General features: G+C 35.8%; 1 protein-coding gene across 1 annotated transcript; it reads right to left on the bottom strand.

The window, feature by feature from the left end:
* Positions 1 to 8,654: 8,654 nt before the first annotated feature.
* On the bottom strand, positions 8,655 to 18,194 carry LOC113762324 (receptor-like protein 4). The gene is made up of 9 exons (XM_027305718.1): positions 17,844 to 18,194; positions 15,581 to 16,639; positions 14,530 to 14,677; positions 13,562 to 13,633; positions 13,199 to 13,270; positions 11,144 to 11,215; positions 10,964 to 11,041; positions 9,600 to 9,781; positions 8,655 to 9,187 (listed from the first exon to the last, which is right to left on the bottom strand). Exons 1-9 carry the CDS (start codon positions 17,926 to 17,928, stop codon positions 9,066 to 9,068), a joined length of 1,890 nt encoding a protein of 629 aa, XP_027161519.1. The 5' UTR covers positions 17,929 to 18,194; the 3' UTR covers positions 8,655 to 9,065.
* Positions 18,195 to 18,484: the final 290 nt, after the last annotated feature.

Here is an 18,484-nt window from a genome sequence, read left to right as displayed (position 1 = left end):
CATATATTAACGTGCCATTATATGTGTTTTGCTAAATTCATACGGATGTGTAGTACACCCATCTAGTCTGACAATTGTTTAGTCCCCGTTGATTTTCCATTGGACCTGTCCCAATTGTGTTTGGATTGCATTTTTCATGGATTTTTCGTTGAAAAATTACTGTAGCGATTTGATATATGTGAGGTAAAAAGGTGATAGGGAAATGTGTTCACGGAAAACAAAGCCATTTTTCGGTGGAAAATGGCTATCCAAACAAGCCAGAGTGGGAGTAGGAATAGACTAGACTAACTGTTATGGTCTGACTAAAAAAAAAGTGTTATACTAATTATTTCAAATAATTTTTTGTCATGCACACCAATGTTTAAAAGATTGACACAAGAAAGGCGCCGCTATTGCGACCTTATGGACCAATTTCTTAAATAATAATAAATATTCTTAATAAATTTCATCAGTTCGACCTTATGGTATTAAGCATATGGTTATTGCATATTTTAGACACTATATTCATGTGTCAATCTCTAGAAGACGTTTGAACGGATGCTGGACAGTGCATGCACCTTGTATCTAAATGACTTTCATCTTTTCAAACCTCAAACAGGGCTTTTGAACATTTTGAGCCTGGAAAGTCTACATGACCAATTGCCAAGCAATAAAACAATGTGAAAATTTCGGCTGAAAGTTTAAATAGACATATATATATAAAGGGATCCAAAACCAAGACTTGCCAACAGCAACAAGAATAAGTATTTTAGTGTAGAGACTAGAGAGAAGAGGCCAATCCAATCCCTATTCCCTGGTCGCAAAATGGTAAGAACATCCAACAGAAGTTCTAGACTAGGGTCTGAGGGGATCCGTGGTTGTCCTAAAGTGGACTTTAGTACCCACAAATCATCATTTATTCAGTTGACCAGTCAATTGCAGAGGCGGTGTAATTTTTTCACAAATCGGTGCAGTCTCTTGATATGATCCAACGGTGGACGGTGGGGTGGGAATGGGATACCAACAAGGCAGCGGTACACGTGACAGATTGAAGATAGGAAATAAAAAGGGCAAAGTGGTGGGGGCCGCCGCTGAAGGAGAGAAACAGAGGGTGGGGGCCTCGGAGGAGGCAAGCAGGAGCCGCCGCCTGATAAGACGTGTCGAAGTGTGGGGGTGTGGGCTTTTGTCTTGTGACTCTACCAACAATGCCTTGCGTCAGCCCTACCCTGTTGTACGGCTCTGCTCAGCGGCGCCTCCCATCCACCTTTTTTTTTTTATATAATTCTTTTCCTCGTCCAATTGTTTATCCACTCATGCAATAAATTATGCCGCCTACAGACATAGTAAGTAAAATAAAACAAGCACTGCTACTATTTTTTTCAACAGATACTCATTAATACTACATCTAAAATACATGTAACTTATTATGTAAATACACACTATCATAATTAATTGTACCTCCACATTTAATACTTTTCTATTAGGCACTCATCAGTCAAACAAATAAAATAAAGAGTGTGTTTGGATAGTAGATTATTTAAAATAATTTTAAAAAAATATTGTAGCACTTTTTGTATATAATATACGTGTCAGAAAAAATGTGATTAAAAAATATGTTTATAATGCAAAAAAATAAATTTTAACAAATAATTCACTATCCAAGAACTTATAAATAAAGATTAATCTTTCATATACTATCAATGTATATGCTGATGGGTTTACATGCATGCCACAATATTTAAATTTAAATTTAAATAAAATTTTTATGTATGGCATATATCTAAACCCAAAAGTATATATCTATTCGTCGAAATGAGGATAATTTAGTATCTTATTTGGGTTGTTATGAACATTTTCTTGACATATTTCTCATGCACTATTTTACTTTATATACATAACATTCCAAAAAAAAACGGCTGCTTATTACAAAAAAAAATTCCAAAAGATACAATTTAAACAAAAAAAAAATGGGAAAGATAATTAAATCGGTCACCTTTTACCTTATTTTCTTAGCACATAGATGAAAAGAATCTAGAAATAAATACTCCTGCATCCATTCTTACCACAATAAATTGTGTATTTTTTATACAGTGGGCTGCCGCTGCTGCTCTGATTGCTGCTTACATCATATCATGAACAATTTTTCAAAGTCACCAAATGCTTTTGTTTTGCACTTTTGTCCGCTCCATAATCCACGATATCGTATTGGGAATTTGTAGTCTCCTGTGAGACCCTAAAAAATTGTCGGCTTTTATGGGTTCTCACGGGGTTTAGGTCTGTCAAAATATCAAAAAGTCCTTTGGGTTTGGAAAAAAGACATTAGCCTTATCTCGGGGGGTTAGGGTCTCGTTAGGTCTTAGCAGCAGGCTCCCTTGTGGAGGTTGATATCCCACATCGGGGTTTGGGGTAGAGTAGATAAGTCTCCTGTGAGACCCTCAAAAGTTGCCGACTTTTGTGGGTTCTCACGGGATTTAGGTTTGTCAAAATATCAAAAAGTCCTTTGGGCTTGGAAAAAAGTATTGGGAATTTGTAAATGTTTTTTATTAAGCATTTGTCATCATTTTAGAGTATTTCTTTTGAATAGGTTAATGATGAAGATAAACAAAAGTAGACACTGCTAATGAACTGCAATGACTATTAGTAACTTATTGATCACATAGATCAGATTAGAGTAGTAATTATTAAAAGTCTTTGCATTTTGGCTGAAAACATATTTTGGTCACGCGCGTACATCTCGAAACGTTGCGTCTTTCTCAGCCAATGGATTCTCTCCGCTTTCTTTGTGGATTGTGACCAATTAGGCGATAATGTTTTCAACCCAGCATTTGGATGATGACACTATAAAAGTTTGTTTATATGCTTTTGACTATTCAAAAAGTTTGTATCTAAAAGTTACGTAAATAGTTTTGGGATAATTTCAAACCTCTCCTGAGGATTTTGACACTTTTACTAATCACCCCTAAAAAAATTTGCTTGCAAAAAATGTAATGAAAGGATTAGTTTGAATTAAGATATTATGCTTTTATTACAAATGGATATTTGATAAAAAAAAAAAAGATTAGGGTACTAAATAAATGGGATTAATTAATTAAACCAATATAATGAGTGTTTCATCTCAAATTAGTGACCATAATTATAATAAAAAAAATGGCGTCAATTACAACCATAAGATGGTGCCATTTTGTGATAAGGATAAACAACATTGTATTATCTGCATAGAAGGATTTTATGAGCAAGAGAAGTAGAAGTATTTTTCGACTGACTTATTTTATTAAATCTTTGCCTAAACAAAACTAATTCGTGTATTTGTTGCTAATTTGTTGACCAAGACTTGTATATTTTCTACACCAATACTTTATTTTCACCTTGCTAGCTATAATAAAAAGAATTTTCACCTCAAAGTCAGATGCTTCTACTGATAATATGATAGTTTTATAAAGTTAGTTGTATTCTTTATATGTTGTTGTAAAAAGATAAAAAAAAATATGGCTGTTGCAACTTGCACTAACTATTGCAAAGGTCACCGCATGTTACTTCGGGTTGTTGCCAATGCATCTGTTCAAAATTTACTTATACCTCTTGATTTTATTAATTATTTCATTCTTTGCTAATACAACTTGAGGAGACAATTAAAAAAGGACATATATAGAACAAAATTATCATCTCACTCCTCAAAATACTATTTTCACTTGAATTGATTATGTTACCAAAACCTTAAGTTTAAAAGATGTTAGTATAATTTTCAAAACCTCATAGAGATCAGTGAAAGTGTTAGAAACTTCAAGGGAGGTTTCTGAAATTATCATAATAGTTTTTGTTGTAAACATTTTGATTTGTTAATCTTTTTTTGTATATTGAAGTATTAATTCCGCTTCATACATTTGATTTTTTAAAAGTATTCTGAGAATAAAAATAAAAAGGGTTAGACTTTTATTGTGTGTGATGTATTAAATTACCGAATAAAGTAAGCTAAACTGCATACACATATAGCTGAAAAATCGAACTGAGATGATCATGCCACTTGTCATCTGTTTGTTTTATTACCCTGTAGGCAAGGATAGATTTGAAAGTCGATTCCAACATATATGAACGACAAGACCATAGTAAAATTTTCTTGTTATTCTGTTCCTTTGCTGTTCAATAGTGCATATTATTAATAATAATTGAGTCACAAGCCTGCATAAGTTAGACCGATAGAATCTAAACAAATGCAAAAGCCAAGAGATAATTTTATCAAAGGGATAATTTCAGAAACCTCCCTTGATGTTTCTTACAATTTCACTCGGCTTTTCTCATGTTTAAAAAATTACACTTACATCTCTTGACATAATAAAATAATATAATGCCCTCTACTTAGTAGACAGTTTTAAATTTAAGGTAATAAATTTACAAAACCTTAAAAAAATATATTTTTCTACCTCTTGTCTATTTTCTAGTTAATATAACCTCTTTTTTATTATCTTCAATTTTGTGGATGTTAACAAATTGAAATTACAAAATCTGCAAAAGGAGTAAATTATGTGTCCAACTAGAAGGAAATGAAAAGACTCGCAGCGATAGAGAAATAAATAATGAAATTGGAAGAAGAACTAAAAATGTAGAATTTGTTATATTTTGTTTGTTGTTAAGAAATTTTTTTATAAAATGTCAATAATTACTTAATGATTTCTTTCATTGGATTAGAAAATTTTTATTATGATTTTATTGTAGAAGTAGAATTTATTCTTACTTTTGAAATATTAATATTTTTAAGGCCATAGGAAAGTTGTAATGTTGGTTTTAGGTCAAATTAACTTATATTGAAAAGGTATTTGAGCATTTATATTTAATTTGGGGTAATAAAATTTGATTGTCAATGGGGTTTTGTATGTTTTTTTCTATCGTGATAAGTATTAATACTGTATATACAATTTATGATATTTTGGATGACTATTTGATTTTAGAACTTATGCTTGGATGGTTGTTAGGGATTTAGCTAGTTGATTTATGCAAAATATGGAAAAAAAAGATTGAGTATGCTACGTTTTTCTTTCTTAGTTTTGTACAAAAGGGCAATTTAGAATTGTTAAAAGAAAATGTAATTTCTTGGACTTATATTGTTACTAAACAGAAAAAGTAGGGGAGTTATATATAATTTTTAAAATCTAAGAGGAGCTCTTTATAATTGTGAGAAATCTCAAGGGAGCTTCGTGAAATTATCCCTTTATCAAATCAATTTTCATGATTGATCTTTGTCCAATCGAAGTCAATTCTGCACTGGGGCCTTTAGGTACAAAAGAAAATGTTGGCTCCTTCGTTGGAAATCCTAACCAAGAAAAAAGTTTTTTTTTTTTTCTATAAACCTAAATCACAACTCTTAACAAATGTGTTTATAATGTAAGCTAAATAATATTTGAATTTTGTTTCCAAATTATGGTATTCAAACAGACCAATAGTTTTTTGTTTTTTTTAGATCAAACTGACGTTCAAATTACAGAATGAAGAAAATAATTACTCAATTTCTTAACATCTAATCTTTATTAGCTTTATCTAATCAAACTGTTCCCCACCACTTACTGCAACAAAACAATTATTCAAGAATGGCTTGATGTTTAAAATAAGGCGTATGGGTGCACATTCTTGAATCTTGCTACTCAGGCATTATGTTGAAAGCATCAACATTGTAGAATATTCACTAGTAGCTAATTCATCAATTTATCTATATTTTATATTTATATAAAATTTTTAATAAATTACAATTTTTTACTCACATCAAATCACTAACACAGATCACGATGTATTTCAAAACTATAAATTACTTATAAGTTACTACATACTCCATCCGTCCCACTTTGATAGCCCTGATTTTTTTTTTACATAGTTTGAGAAAAAGTAGTCAACTTTGTTGGAACAATTAATTTAGGTAACTATTTTTCTAAAATACCCTCACATTAATTAGAGTACAACTTTATGGGAACTTGAATTGACGGTAAAAAAAGAATTAACTCTCATTAAATGGGGTAGGTTTATAGTAACAACAACTTACATTGAATAAGAGTATTTTAGGAAAATTAAAATACAACTACATTATTCAATTAAAAAGTGGACTACAATTTGGGACAGATGAAAAAGGAAAATAAGACTATCAAAGTGGGACGGAGGGAGTACAAATTATTCACCAACATAATTTTCACCCATCCTTCACATATTTATGTAGCACTGAACCATGGAAACCTCTTATAATACTCGGAGCAGAAGCAGAAGTGGAGGAGTAGCAGCAGTGGATGACACTGGGCAGGTGTGGTGTCACATTACTAGTGGAGGACAGTAGTAGTATTTGTGCCCTGCTGTGGGGTGGGTGAGGGGTGGGTAGTACAGAGAGAGACACCCTGGCCCTAGTCACTCAGCACAGTGGAGGACCCCTACCCTGCCCCTGGCCTGGCAGCTGAATTTAGAAGAGAGGGGGAGAATGGTGCGGTGCGGTGCGGTGCTATCTGCTCTGCAGGCAGAAGACTACAGATTAGAGTGCAGTAGTAATTGGTGTCAGAGGCCCACGTGGCGTACTGGGTACATTACGTGGTGTCTGAGTTGAAGGAGACAGCCGATTTTGTGTTTAGTTTTGCTGCCGTTGGGTGGTGGCTTGGGTACGTGGGTTGGCTCGGGGTAGGGTGAAATCTGTAAATTGACGCGGCTTGCGTGGTCAAGTGGGCGGTGGTGGCAGGGGCGCGGGGAGGGGATATGGGGTCCTATACTTTGTGTCCTTTTTCTGTGTCTTGAGTGTTCTGAGTGAAAATTTTGTAGGGTAGAGTGTAGTAGGGTAGGGCAGTAATGGAAGTTGGTAAAAACCAGACGTAAGCACTGAATATGGCAATAGACCCGCTTGTTGCGAATGACACGTGTGTGATGCTTTGGTTGGAAACTGGTTTTTGACTTTTTTCTGATTGATTGACACTTCTGCCCTTCTGTATGTCTCTTCTGTACCAACACTCGATGTGTCTCTTTCATTGGGTTTGCGTCATCAATCCTTTTCTTTTTCTTTTTTTTAAAAATTTTTTGTTCTATGAATCATTTCTGTCTAATTCATCGTACAGGAAGTTCCCATGTTGCTCTCTCTCTTTACCCCAATTCTTACGGAACCCTTTAGTCAGATCTCTTTCAGCAGTGACAAGCTAATAATTTGTGAATTGCGTAAATAATTTGTTTTACTGACAAAATATTTCACGAGAAAGCACCAAAGAATTTTTAAAGAATATAGACGTCATTTCTGTTGCAGGCTGAGCGGATGGAGTTACATTACATATTCGGTCTTCCTTTGCATTACTCCTTGTTATTTTTTAAGAGTAACTGACAGTAGCTGTTAAGAACGAACCACCAAGTCCTTTAAGGCTTGGTGGAGTGGAAGGTTAAGAGTTCAAATCTTATCTCTTATCAATTGCTACGATATGTGGTTTCCTTAAAAAAATTTATACGGATGCATAGTACATCCGTTTGGTCCAGTGATGGTTCAATTCCCATCGATCCCCGTAAACCCAGTTGAGCCTCCCCCTTGTATTAGGATAGAGTAGAATAATATAGAAAATTCATACGAGTGCATCGTCTGATCCAATGATGGTTCAATTCCCATCAATCCCTCATAGGTCCAATTAGGCCTCCCTATTAGATTATGATAAAATAGAATAATATAATAAAGTGACGATGACAACAACAAAAAAAAAAATAGCTATTAAGGGTGCAAAATGAGAACAGTTAAATCTTTAAAGGTGCCACGTAGAATTAATCTTGGTTACTCTGCCTGTCAAAAGCTAGAAGAGTTTTTTATCCAAAATAAGTAAACTTAAACCCCCCCCCCCTCCCCCAAACAACAAATGCCCCAAGAAGGAAATTAGAAAAAATAAAACAAGGGTTTGTCTATATATGAGCACCTGTTAGTATGTAAATCACGTGTTAGATTTTGAAACGATAAGATTAATTACGAAAATTATATGAATACAAAAGAAGGTATTAGTTATCAGTGTGTGTACATATATGATAGGATGGTGGAATCATAAAATAATAAGAAATTTGTGAAGAGGAAAGAACAATTAGGACTTTTTTTTTGGGGAAATAAGTAGGACGGACTTGAACCTACCTCACTAATCTTAATGTAGCCTATGCTCTATCAATTGAAATGTGAAAGAAAAAGGTCCTATGCAGCCCAAACTTGTATTTAAAATTCCGGAAAAGCAAGAGCCCTGGCACTTACTTAAGCAAACGAAATCAGTCAGGCTACGTTTGACCCAAAAAAAGAAAAAAGTCCCAATGCTAGGCGTTGCTCTTCAATTCACAGACAAACCAATGGGCACGGAGTCCAAATACTTCTGCATTTTTTGTGATCAGCATTGGGCTGGACTTCCATCCAAAGATATTCTGGGGGATCTAATCTAAGGTTATCTACGACTGCCCCTCTGCGTGTTAGTGGATCAAAACCCGGCCCACGATTTAGCTACTTAATGTTGAAGGTTTCAAGTTTGAAGATTTTAATATTCTGAGTAAATCTTATATGCAAAATATATACACAAGGGAAGTGATATTTATACTTCCAAATTAGTCTCCTGCACTCTTTGAAAAAAAATGATTAAAAAAGAAAAAAGATGCATGAGAGCCCTACACCACGCTATTAGCATCCAAGTAAAAAGTCAAAAATAAACAACAGCATCTTAAACATTAATATGAATGGCAAAATTGATAAGTTGACGAGGAGGATGGAGAGTCAATTTGGAACTGCAAGGAGGTCACGAGGCTTTTCTAATCATACATCCTTGGACGCTCAAGTGCATTAAGTTTTATACACGGGCTTTCCTAAATGCTACGTATTTCTGATACTGCTGCCAAAAAAAGAAAATAATGACACAGATTTACAGCAATCTTCCCATCTCGGACATTCATATCCAAAACAGCACCTGGTTAAAGATTAACTTAATAGTTCTGAGGGTATTGCTATTTTGTGGTATAAAAAATAGAACTTTCATGCCAAAATCATGCAAATTGACACCAGAAACGAATGGTAATGTACACCTCATCCAGCCAACAAAAAGGGATGTCAAGTATGGCTGCTAATAGCTAGCTGATCATGCAAGCAAGCTTGGCCCATTTTCAGCAGCTGTGCGAGCATGTTCATGACCATGATGTCTAGTCAATTGCACATCACGGTTGAACTGAGTTCTTGCCTTTGCATAAGGAGCATCTCTTGCTGAAAGATCAAGATTTACAAAGAGCAACTTATTAGAATTGATACTCGCGTGTTTATCTAAAACAGCATCAAGCAATACACCTCCTACTGCCCTTTCTCCCCTTTTGCAAATTTACATAGTATGTGCAAGAACATGCATGCCTCCATATGCTCTTTCTGAACGTGTTTGTGTGTGTGTGTGAGAGAGAGAGAGAGAGAGAGTGTTTGTGTTTGTGTTTGTGTTTGTGATGCATGCAACCTTGTTTGTGGCCCAATATATCTGGTTTTCCATTATGGCAATAGATAATTAAACCAAGAAAGGAAAACCAAAGCACATTTTATGAGCATGGGAGGATCATCAATTTCAGAGGGTACTAACTTCCCAAAGTTGCAAATTATTGCGAGAATATGAACTTGAGATGAATGTCCTTACCTGCAATTCTTTGAGCTCGGAGAATATTTTGGCGCCTTTTCCACCAACAAGTCAAGCAGGTTGCAATCAGCAGGAATGATACACATACCCCCAATCCAATGCCAACTCTTGCACCGGCTGAGAGATGAGGCCCACATGTTCGCAAGCCAGGAATACCACAGAGACCAGCATTGTCCGTGAAACTAGAAAAAATCCAGAGTGAGTTTCTGAACAAAAATCTGCACATCAATTCTAGTAATTCTGTTATTTGATACAGTGCTGATGTTTACTGTAGCTGACACATAAGAATCCAAATCCTTCAGACTTGACTAGTAATGAATACTTGTTTTTCAAGACAAATAACTTTTAATCATATAACATGACAAAAAACATAGACGGGAAATCATGCAAGTTATTTGAACATGAGTAGTTATTAAAGGTCATAAAACCTTTTATCATGAGGGCAATTTAGGCAAACACAAAAATGTTTACCAAGGAGCTGCTAATATTTTATTAAAGTAGTAATTAAACCAAAGAGGGACAAGGGCAATGCACAGTAAATAGTCATATTCCCAAGGCTAAAGCGCTGGAGGAGCTAGAGGTTAATGTTTTCCATTGTTTTGGGGGGGGGGGGTGGTTGGGGGTGTTGGATGGGTGGAGAATGGTAAAGATGTGCATTTAAGAAGGTACTCTTATATGTTGAAAAAAAAATTTTTGGGGGGATGAGGGTGGAGAACTCTAGTGTTTACATGGAAATTTTTGAAGTTTTCAAGGGGATGTTGAAGGATTTATAAAATTTTGGGGAGGCAAAATCAAACTTTGATACGATATAAATGAATACTTCGATTATTTTAAAGGATAACGAAAGAATTCTAGAAATCTTGGGGCCGCTCACTGCCTGCCATTAGATCCACCAGTGGGCTAAAGTAAGTTAACATTCCACACTGGGATGGTAGCTACACTGACATCCTGGGACAAGTATTTACCAGACACTTCAACCTATAGTCAAATGTTTTGAAGACCATGAGACTACAGCCCAGTCATCAGGAATTCATGGTATTGTACACATCTGGCTTATACACATTAAACCAGTTCGCAAGCTAGACAAGGTTCAAAACCAGCAAAAGTTATGGTCTTAAGACTAAGTGCAGCAGCTAAATAGTACCCTGAGAGGCTTCTATCAGTGAAGCATCCCATCCCAATGGGCCGGATTTTGACTGAAACAGAATATCTAGGTCATACTAAATCTGCTATATTACCAAGCATGGAAGGATTTAACCACCCACAACTAGGCCATCCTAGGCCTTGCTGAATATGACTACCCAAAATCAAGCAGATGCATAATCACTACCATAGCCTAAAAACAGAGTCAATAGTGAACATACTTAAAGCTAGCTCTGTGCAACAATCTTCCTCCTAATGCAGCTGGGACTCTTCCTGAGAGAGAGTTACCATTGAGATTCCTAAACAAACAAATCCAACAATAGAAGCCAACTCCCAAATATCAATACGGTATTGTGATTGTTCACTAAAACCCACAAAGCAACAAATTTGGATAACCTTACAGTATTCGTAATGAAGTCAACTGGCCAAGGCTTTCAGGGATCGACCCATTAAAGAAGTTGTAAGAAAGATCCCTGTAAATCAAAATGGTCTTCAGCAATCAGAAAGAAAGATCAAAATCAACATAAGCATCAAAATAGTTGTGCCTCGTACAAATACTAAAGATGCAGAAAGTGAACCCAAAAAAAAAAAGAAAATAAGGATGATGCAATCAGACCATCCATAATTGGTCCAGTTATCTGCAGCAATTAGATTGGACTGTTTAACATGATAGGAACAGTATTATCTTCACTTTATGACAAAAGAATGACAGTGTGAAATCATAAATGTGGTGTCACTCAAGGCTCACTAATTCTAGATATATATGTGCATGCACACTACAAACAATCACACAAATGATGACCTTTATGATTCATAATGAGTAGCTTTTGCAAAACTGAATTAGAGGATAATTAGGCAATAACACCTCTAACAACCCTCCCCCCAACCAAAAGTAATAGCAATGAAAATGTCAAAATTTGCGTAATGCTAAATTCCTATGTAGTATGTATTGAGATAAGAAGCATAGACGGTGACAGATAGAATAAATGCTTGCTTGGAAGTTCCATATGCATCTTATTTGTAAGTCTTTTACTTTGCGACATCAGAGATTAAAAACATGCAAGGCATAAATTTGCAGGATAAAGCTAGTGAAAGGTCTACTGGTTTAAACTTATTACACCATAGTAGATTGCTAGAGATATATCACCAAACACAACAATTATCAGAACCTAATGAACCATAGCTAAGTAAGAAGAAGTACTACACACACAACCCACATTTAAGTGATATTCTGTAATTATCTTAGTTTGATAATTGGTACTAGTCATTGTGAGATGAACTGCAACAGCACATATCCATGAAGAAGCAACAATAGTTGTTAAAAATTGAGAAATTATTCTTTTAACTTGGTTTTTTGCTCATTTTCGCATCAAGAACAAAATATCAGGTCAGTGCATATGAGCTCACCAATGACTCAATTTCTAAGTAGAAGGTGGAGAGGGAAGGTGCATCCAGCATAAATGTTAAAAAATAAAGTATATCGAAGAATTTTTGGCCCCGAACAGTAAGCACAAAACTAAATCACCGTCTTAATTTTGAGAAGGATGGGGAAAGGGAATCCCAAATGTAAAGGATGTGGTGAAGGAGTGGATACAACTAAACACATGTTGCCCTTTTGCTATTTTGCAAGAGGGTGGAACTGGCATGGAAGGAATTTCAAATACAGACACATGCCTTAAAGGAGGAATGAAGGAATTTCTGGAAATGGTGGAGAAATTTCAGCTAGCAGAGTGAATGCAAGAGATCGTACTGAATTAAATGCAAATTTCTTATGGAAAGCAAGAGATGAACATAACTTTAATGAAGGTAATATAGATGGTAATTCCATAATTACAAAAGTAGCAAAAGAGCGGGGAGAATTTAAATAAGTGAGGAAGCAGGATAAACACGAGGAACAGTAGGCTGCTGTAGCTGAGGAGGAAAGATCAATTTCACCATGTCCCAAAATAATCAAAATCAACACTGATGCAGTACTGCACAATAAGAAAATCCAAGCTGGAGTGGGAGCAGTAGCTAGAAACTGGCAAGGGACTGCTAGGAACCTGGGCTATCCATTTAAATCATTCCACAGATGCAGCTGTTTAAGAGGCAGCTGCAATCTGACTGGCAATGCTAAAAGCCAAAAGAGAAGGGCTGGTGAAGAATTACCATCCAATCTGATTGTACATCAGTCTTCAACAGAATTAGGGAGGATTACACTAATGAGAGTCTTTTGTCTACTTTGTTAGAAGACAAGAACATGCAAAACTACCCTTTTGAGAAAGGTTGGGAACCGAGTCATGGTTTGGGAAAATTTACAACCTTTTGAAAGAAGTAAAGTCAGAGAATGGCTTCCCTCTTTGGCTAAATTAGAAGGCATATATAATTACCGGATACATTATTCATTACACATTCACCACTGGCATTTTGCCAATAAAAAATGGATGTAAGTTAATAAATGCAGAAGATTTACTCACAGTACTTCTAGGCTAGAAATTGTTCCAAGAGAGGAAGGAATTACTCCGCCAATGCTGTTTCCACTAAAATTTCTGCAATTACACCAATTATAGAGATAATATGATAGACAAAATGATTTTAAAATCAAGAAAACAGAATTTAGTACAAGAACAATTGACATGATGACAAAATAAAGCTCGTGCTTAGCACTTCCCCTTCTAAGATTATGGTTCATTACTCAATAAACATGATACTAACCAATCTTAGCATCAAAATCAACTACTGATCATGCAATGAGATGGTGTAAGAGATGTTATGATTTTGATGCCAATGAGGACTAAATGGAGTTGTAACCGTGCTTCTTAAATAAAAATATAGCTTACATGCTCTGCAGATTGTGCAATTTTGATATGTCAGCTGGCAAAAAGCCCCTCAACCCTTGGTTGTCAAGACCACTGTCATTGCAAAGCAGATAGATTTTAGGAAATAAACATGAGACGTCAACATCAAATAGTAATTCACGGGAAAATCATTTGTGCTGTATCATATACAGCAATATTTTGACTTTTCCGAAGTTAGAATTCAGCATACAAACTAAATCTTAGAAGTACTGCTACATACCTAAATTTCTTATATACTTTCGCAAGAATCTACAGAAAGATTAATCTCACTTCTTGTGCCTGATACTTTGCTTCAAGCAGACTAAAAATCAGTACAATTTTGGAAAATTGCCACCTTTTGTAAATTTTGTCGTCAAGATGTCTCATGAAAAAAGGGGAAACAGTGTATCATGGTCAACAGCATAACTAAAAACCCAAAAGACAAAATTTGTACGATAGAACAAGTAGAATAATAATAATAAAACCAGGGAGATGTACTTTGGGCAAAGGAAAATTAAAATAATATGCAGATGTGGCCATAAATTTTGTTATAATTTGTTAAGTACTTGTATAAAAATAAACTTGTCTAATAACATAAAGTCAATGATCAAGTAAATTTCCACTCTCTGTGCCCTAATCGGTGTAACACTTCTAAGCAGCTGAGCTGTATACTGCTAAAAAGACTGCCCATAATGCCATAAATACAACTGGAAGAAGCCCCACAAAAGAGATCACTAGATCCCATTCTAAACAATGTTAAAAATATGACTTATTCAATTATCTTCTCAACCAACTTAGAAGTTTACGTACAGACCAGTGTCTAAAGGTCTTCCAATTTTGCAGTTTTGCTCCATTAGCTCAAGAAATAATTTCACTAAAACTTAGACACTCAATTTAGTGGTGGTAATACATATTTGGGTACCAGTAAAATTTATATCATGAATAAAGGGTATAAAACTTCAATTACGTACAGCCCATCAATAACCCATTTATTTGAAACTTTGTCAAATTGGCAATCAGCTCCACTCCACGGATGCTGCTGGGGAACACAAGGGTCTCCATTCCATCCAAAACGAAGAGGAAGCCCAAGAGCAGTCTTCAATGACTGCAATGCTCGAACTATCACAATGGAAAACAAAAGATTTCCCAAAAGCTTAAAATGGCATGCCTTAGTATAAGGGAAATAAAATCAAACATAGGCGACAACAGTGGTAAACAGCACCATGCAATGACAACATAAGAATGCGGCGACGACTCATGACTAGACCAGTAAACCTACACCCTCAAAAGAGTTTCCAACATGAAGACACATAGACTATCATTTGTAACATTATCTCCACATGCACTAATAAGCATCCCAACATACCATGCTCATAGTAAATGAAGGGAGACTAGAGGGAAGAAACATATCTAATTAATGTAAAAGCTTTTAACAAAACCATTTAATCCAGAAAAAAAACAAATAAAATGTTGGGATGATAGCTATGTGACAACCATTTCAAGGAATGAGAACAAATTCTATAAGCACTATGGTAAATTCCATGTCCCGAGTTATGAAGGATCATGAACAAATTCCAGTTTTTCACTCCTTCCAGGAGATTATGGTGGTGTTACATCTCTCTTGTTACATACAAAAGTAAAAATTATTGAACAAGCCATCCCAAAGCCAGCACGGTAATAAGAACAAAAGGAGAAACTACAGAATAGTTTCATTTTGCTGCATAGCTTGACCATTACATTGTAGGTAGCCTATGATAGTGTTTCTAGTTGTAAGGGAACAAGGAGATTAGTGTACATGAGTCAAGTGAGCTTCACCCCAAAACAAAAAGGAGGAACTGCAGCATAGTTTCATTTTGCTGCATAGCTAGCCTCATGGACCATTACATTGTAGGTAACCTATGGTAGTGTTTCTAGTTGAAAGAGAACAAGCAGGTTAGTGTGCATGAGTCAAGTGAGCTTTACCCCAAAACAAAACATTAGCTAAGAAGACATGGGAGAAAGTGAGAAAATTTTGCTCTGTACCTTCATCAGGTAATGTTTTGGATTCTGCTGCTACAATCTCAAATATCTCAATAGCATTGATTATGGCATGATTACCCTTTGTAGGGTGCAAACTGATTGTCAAACCTCGACCACTAACAGGAACAGTTGTATTCAGCACTAGAGCTGTATTAATAGCACCAGTCATTTTGACAATGTCAACATCTCGAAACACAGCATCACCATTTATCAAAATGTCAAATACCCTTTTCCCTGCAGCAGTTACTGAAGGATCAATTTCTGCAAAATGCAACCAAACTGAGTAGTTTCTGTTTGGGTCAATATCCATTGTGTAGACTAAATCAGGTTGATTATCTGTACTAATAAGAGCAGTCTGGTAGAGAGCTTCAGGATAGAAGTTAGGTGATGATGAGGGTACTTTGATGCTGTTTGTTGTAGATATGGTGTGATCATTACTCTGACCAAAAGTTAGGCGGGAATCCCAAAATCGATCCCCACCCCAACTGTCAGCACTGTAGTCAGCACCAAACTTTTGATGCTCGGAACCACAACTATATCTTTTAACAGTCCTAAGAATTGTCCCTTGACCATGTCCAGGGCCAAAATAGTATGCTCTATCATCAACTTGAAGAATTTCGATTGCCATTACTGCTGGATCTCCGTGACCAGTGCTATGGAAGCAAAGTGATGCAGTCCCATCCTCAAGGAACACAAGGGCTTCGACAAATGCCTGCTCATCATCATGATTGCTCCACCCAGATGGCAAAGAATAAGCTAGTGTTCCTTCTATGGAAACATCAAACAAGGGTTCATTGTTAAAATTTGGCTCTGCAACTAATCCAAAGAAGATCCTAACAGTGTAGTGGCCATGAGGTACTCTATTGATATTGTAACAATTTTCAGGTCCCTCAGATAAAGGAAAATAGCGAAGAGTATCAAGACTTGGAGTTATAAAACTTGGGCGGGTTCCATTAGCTGGTATTCCTCCCGTATATGCAAAATCCTTATACCATAGAGTATTAGTTGGGGAAGTCCGGACATCTGCACGAGCTCCACAACTTATTCTCATCACATATGGTGCTGCAATAAACAAAGGAAATCATGAATCAAATCTTCTTCCATGTCCTTGGCCTGTATACACTTTGGGTCTCAAATTAATGTATAAGTAATTTCATGCATTTGTCATAGTAAAAGTTGTTAACTAGATAAGAACTGGAAGAAGACTAGCTCAGATAGCAAGCATACAGCTATAACAGTTTAACTATTTGCCTCATTGTATGATGGCAAGGTACATCTTTCTGTTTATGTTGTGTTTTTGAGTCTTAACATCCATTGTCACTAATACTCTAGCAATAACTCTTCATTGATCTTCCAAATAAGTAAACACGGTTTAAGAAACCAGTAATATTGTTGACACTGCATTTGAAGTGACAAAGAACTGTGCTTTTTATTCTTCTACCTTACCTTCACTTTGCGGGAGAGAAATAAAAAAATTTAGAGAATTAAGCATGAAAGAACTTCAGAACTCTTACAAAGCTAGTAATTTGACTTCCAAAAGCCCAATTTAGTGGATGAAGATAGAAACTTTACTGGCAAAATACCTCATTTTGCTCATTTCTTTTTGGTCCTCGTTCCCCCCAACCCCTTCTTTCACCTTCTCTTCCCTAACCAATTTGTGTACCCCAGCAAAGACTAACAATACAAAAAACAGTTCCTTTCATAGACTGATTTCCTTCCCTTTTGGGGGAAAAAAAAACAAAGTGTGGTGAATATTAGGAAAGTATCACAACTTTAAGTAATACTTTCCTCAACCACCAACTAAACACTCACCAAATTTTGGAGCTAGTATACAATTTCCTTAACATATCAACTATCCACTCTATTAAAAAAGAATCAAAATTAGCCCCACAGTTACATCCAACACCCCGAGTAATTATCCTACTAAATGAATCAAGAACCCATGTTTCCAAATTATCCAGGTCAAAAAAAATTCGATTTGACCTTTCAGACAACTACCAGCCAACTCACAGAGAGCACTGAATTAGTAAAGAGCACTTTCCTCATTACCCCAACAAAGTGCATAATCCCAGGGATTGAAATTTATAAATCAAAGACCCTTTGAGTAATGCAGACTAAATGCAATTCTGGGCTCTATCCACAAGTACATAACAAATCAGTTCAACTATAGATTATGCAATAAATGTGAAAAAAGATAGTACTACTAGTTGCTTGCTACTATATAATGAGAAAAAGAGTAAAGTAAGTAAGGAAAAGAAAGACTAACCAGGACGAGGGAATGAAGGTTTGAGAGATGAGAAGAAGCAGAAGGAGATAAAGAAGAGTACGAAGAACCCTCTTGGTCTCGGCATATTGCAGACTTCTTTTGCCCTGCTCTTTTGCTTGGTTTTGTTTATCCAACCTTGTCTATGTACTATGTGGTGCTCATATCACATTCTTCTCCCACTGATCCACAAAGCTTATTCTTAATCTAGTAGTATTTTTTTTCTCCGAGGTGTTTAGTTTCTACTAGGAGCAGGGGACAGGGAAGTACGAGACAATGCACTGCGTGTTTGTGCGTGAGAAGAAAGGAGAGCGTTTAGGGACGTGCGTGATGTACAGGTAGAGACAGTTGAAGATTAATTATTTTTATTCAGAAGCTGCTAAGTTTTGATTGGAGTGCCGAGAGAGGCAAGCCGGGTTCCCTTGGTGGAATTGGTTTACTATGGAAAATGATTCCGCGGAGCTCCAACTATTAAGGAGGTGATTGAAGGAGGTAATTGAAGTAATTATGTCAAGCACTAAGGTAACGGTTGCCTCAAACAATAAAATCAAATCAATTTATTTATAAAGGAATGATTGGATTAGGTGATAAGATGAAAACAATGTATTTGGAAATGGGAGCTCTTGATATTGTTATATCATATT

The sequence above is a fragment of the Coffea eugenioides genome, chromosome 2 (assembly GCF_003713205.1).
Source record: "Coffea eugenioides isolate CCC68of chromosome 2, Ceug_1.0, whole genome shotgun sequence".
Classification (NCBI taxonomy): Eukaryota; Viridiplantae; Streptophyta; class Magnoliopsida; order Gentianales; family Rubiaceae; genus Coffea; species Coffea eugenioides.
This window is presented reverse-complemented; position numbering and strand designations above follow the sequence as displayed.

What these genes read in the sequence shown, in the direction of transcription:
- LOC113762324 (XM_027305718.1), bottom strand. Translation starts at nt 17,928, where the DNA reads ATGCCGAGACCAAGAGGGTTCTTCGTACTCTTCTTTATCTCCTTCTGC. An exon ending in TTGCACAATCTGCAGAGCAT is followed by an intron (nt 13,271 to 13,561) that starts GTAAGCTATATT and finishes GTGTAATTGCAG; the next exon opens with AAATTTTAGTGGAAACAGCA. An exon ending in TTGACTTCATTACGAATACT is followed by an intron (nt 11,042 to 11,143) that starts GTAAGGTTATCC and finishes TTGTTTGTTTAG; the next exon opens with GAATCTCAATGGTAACTCTC.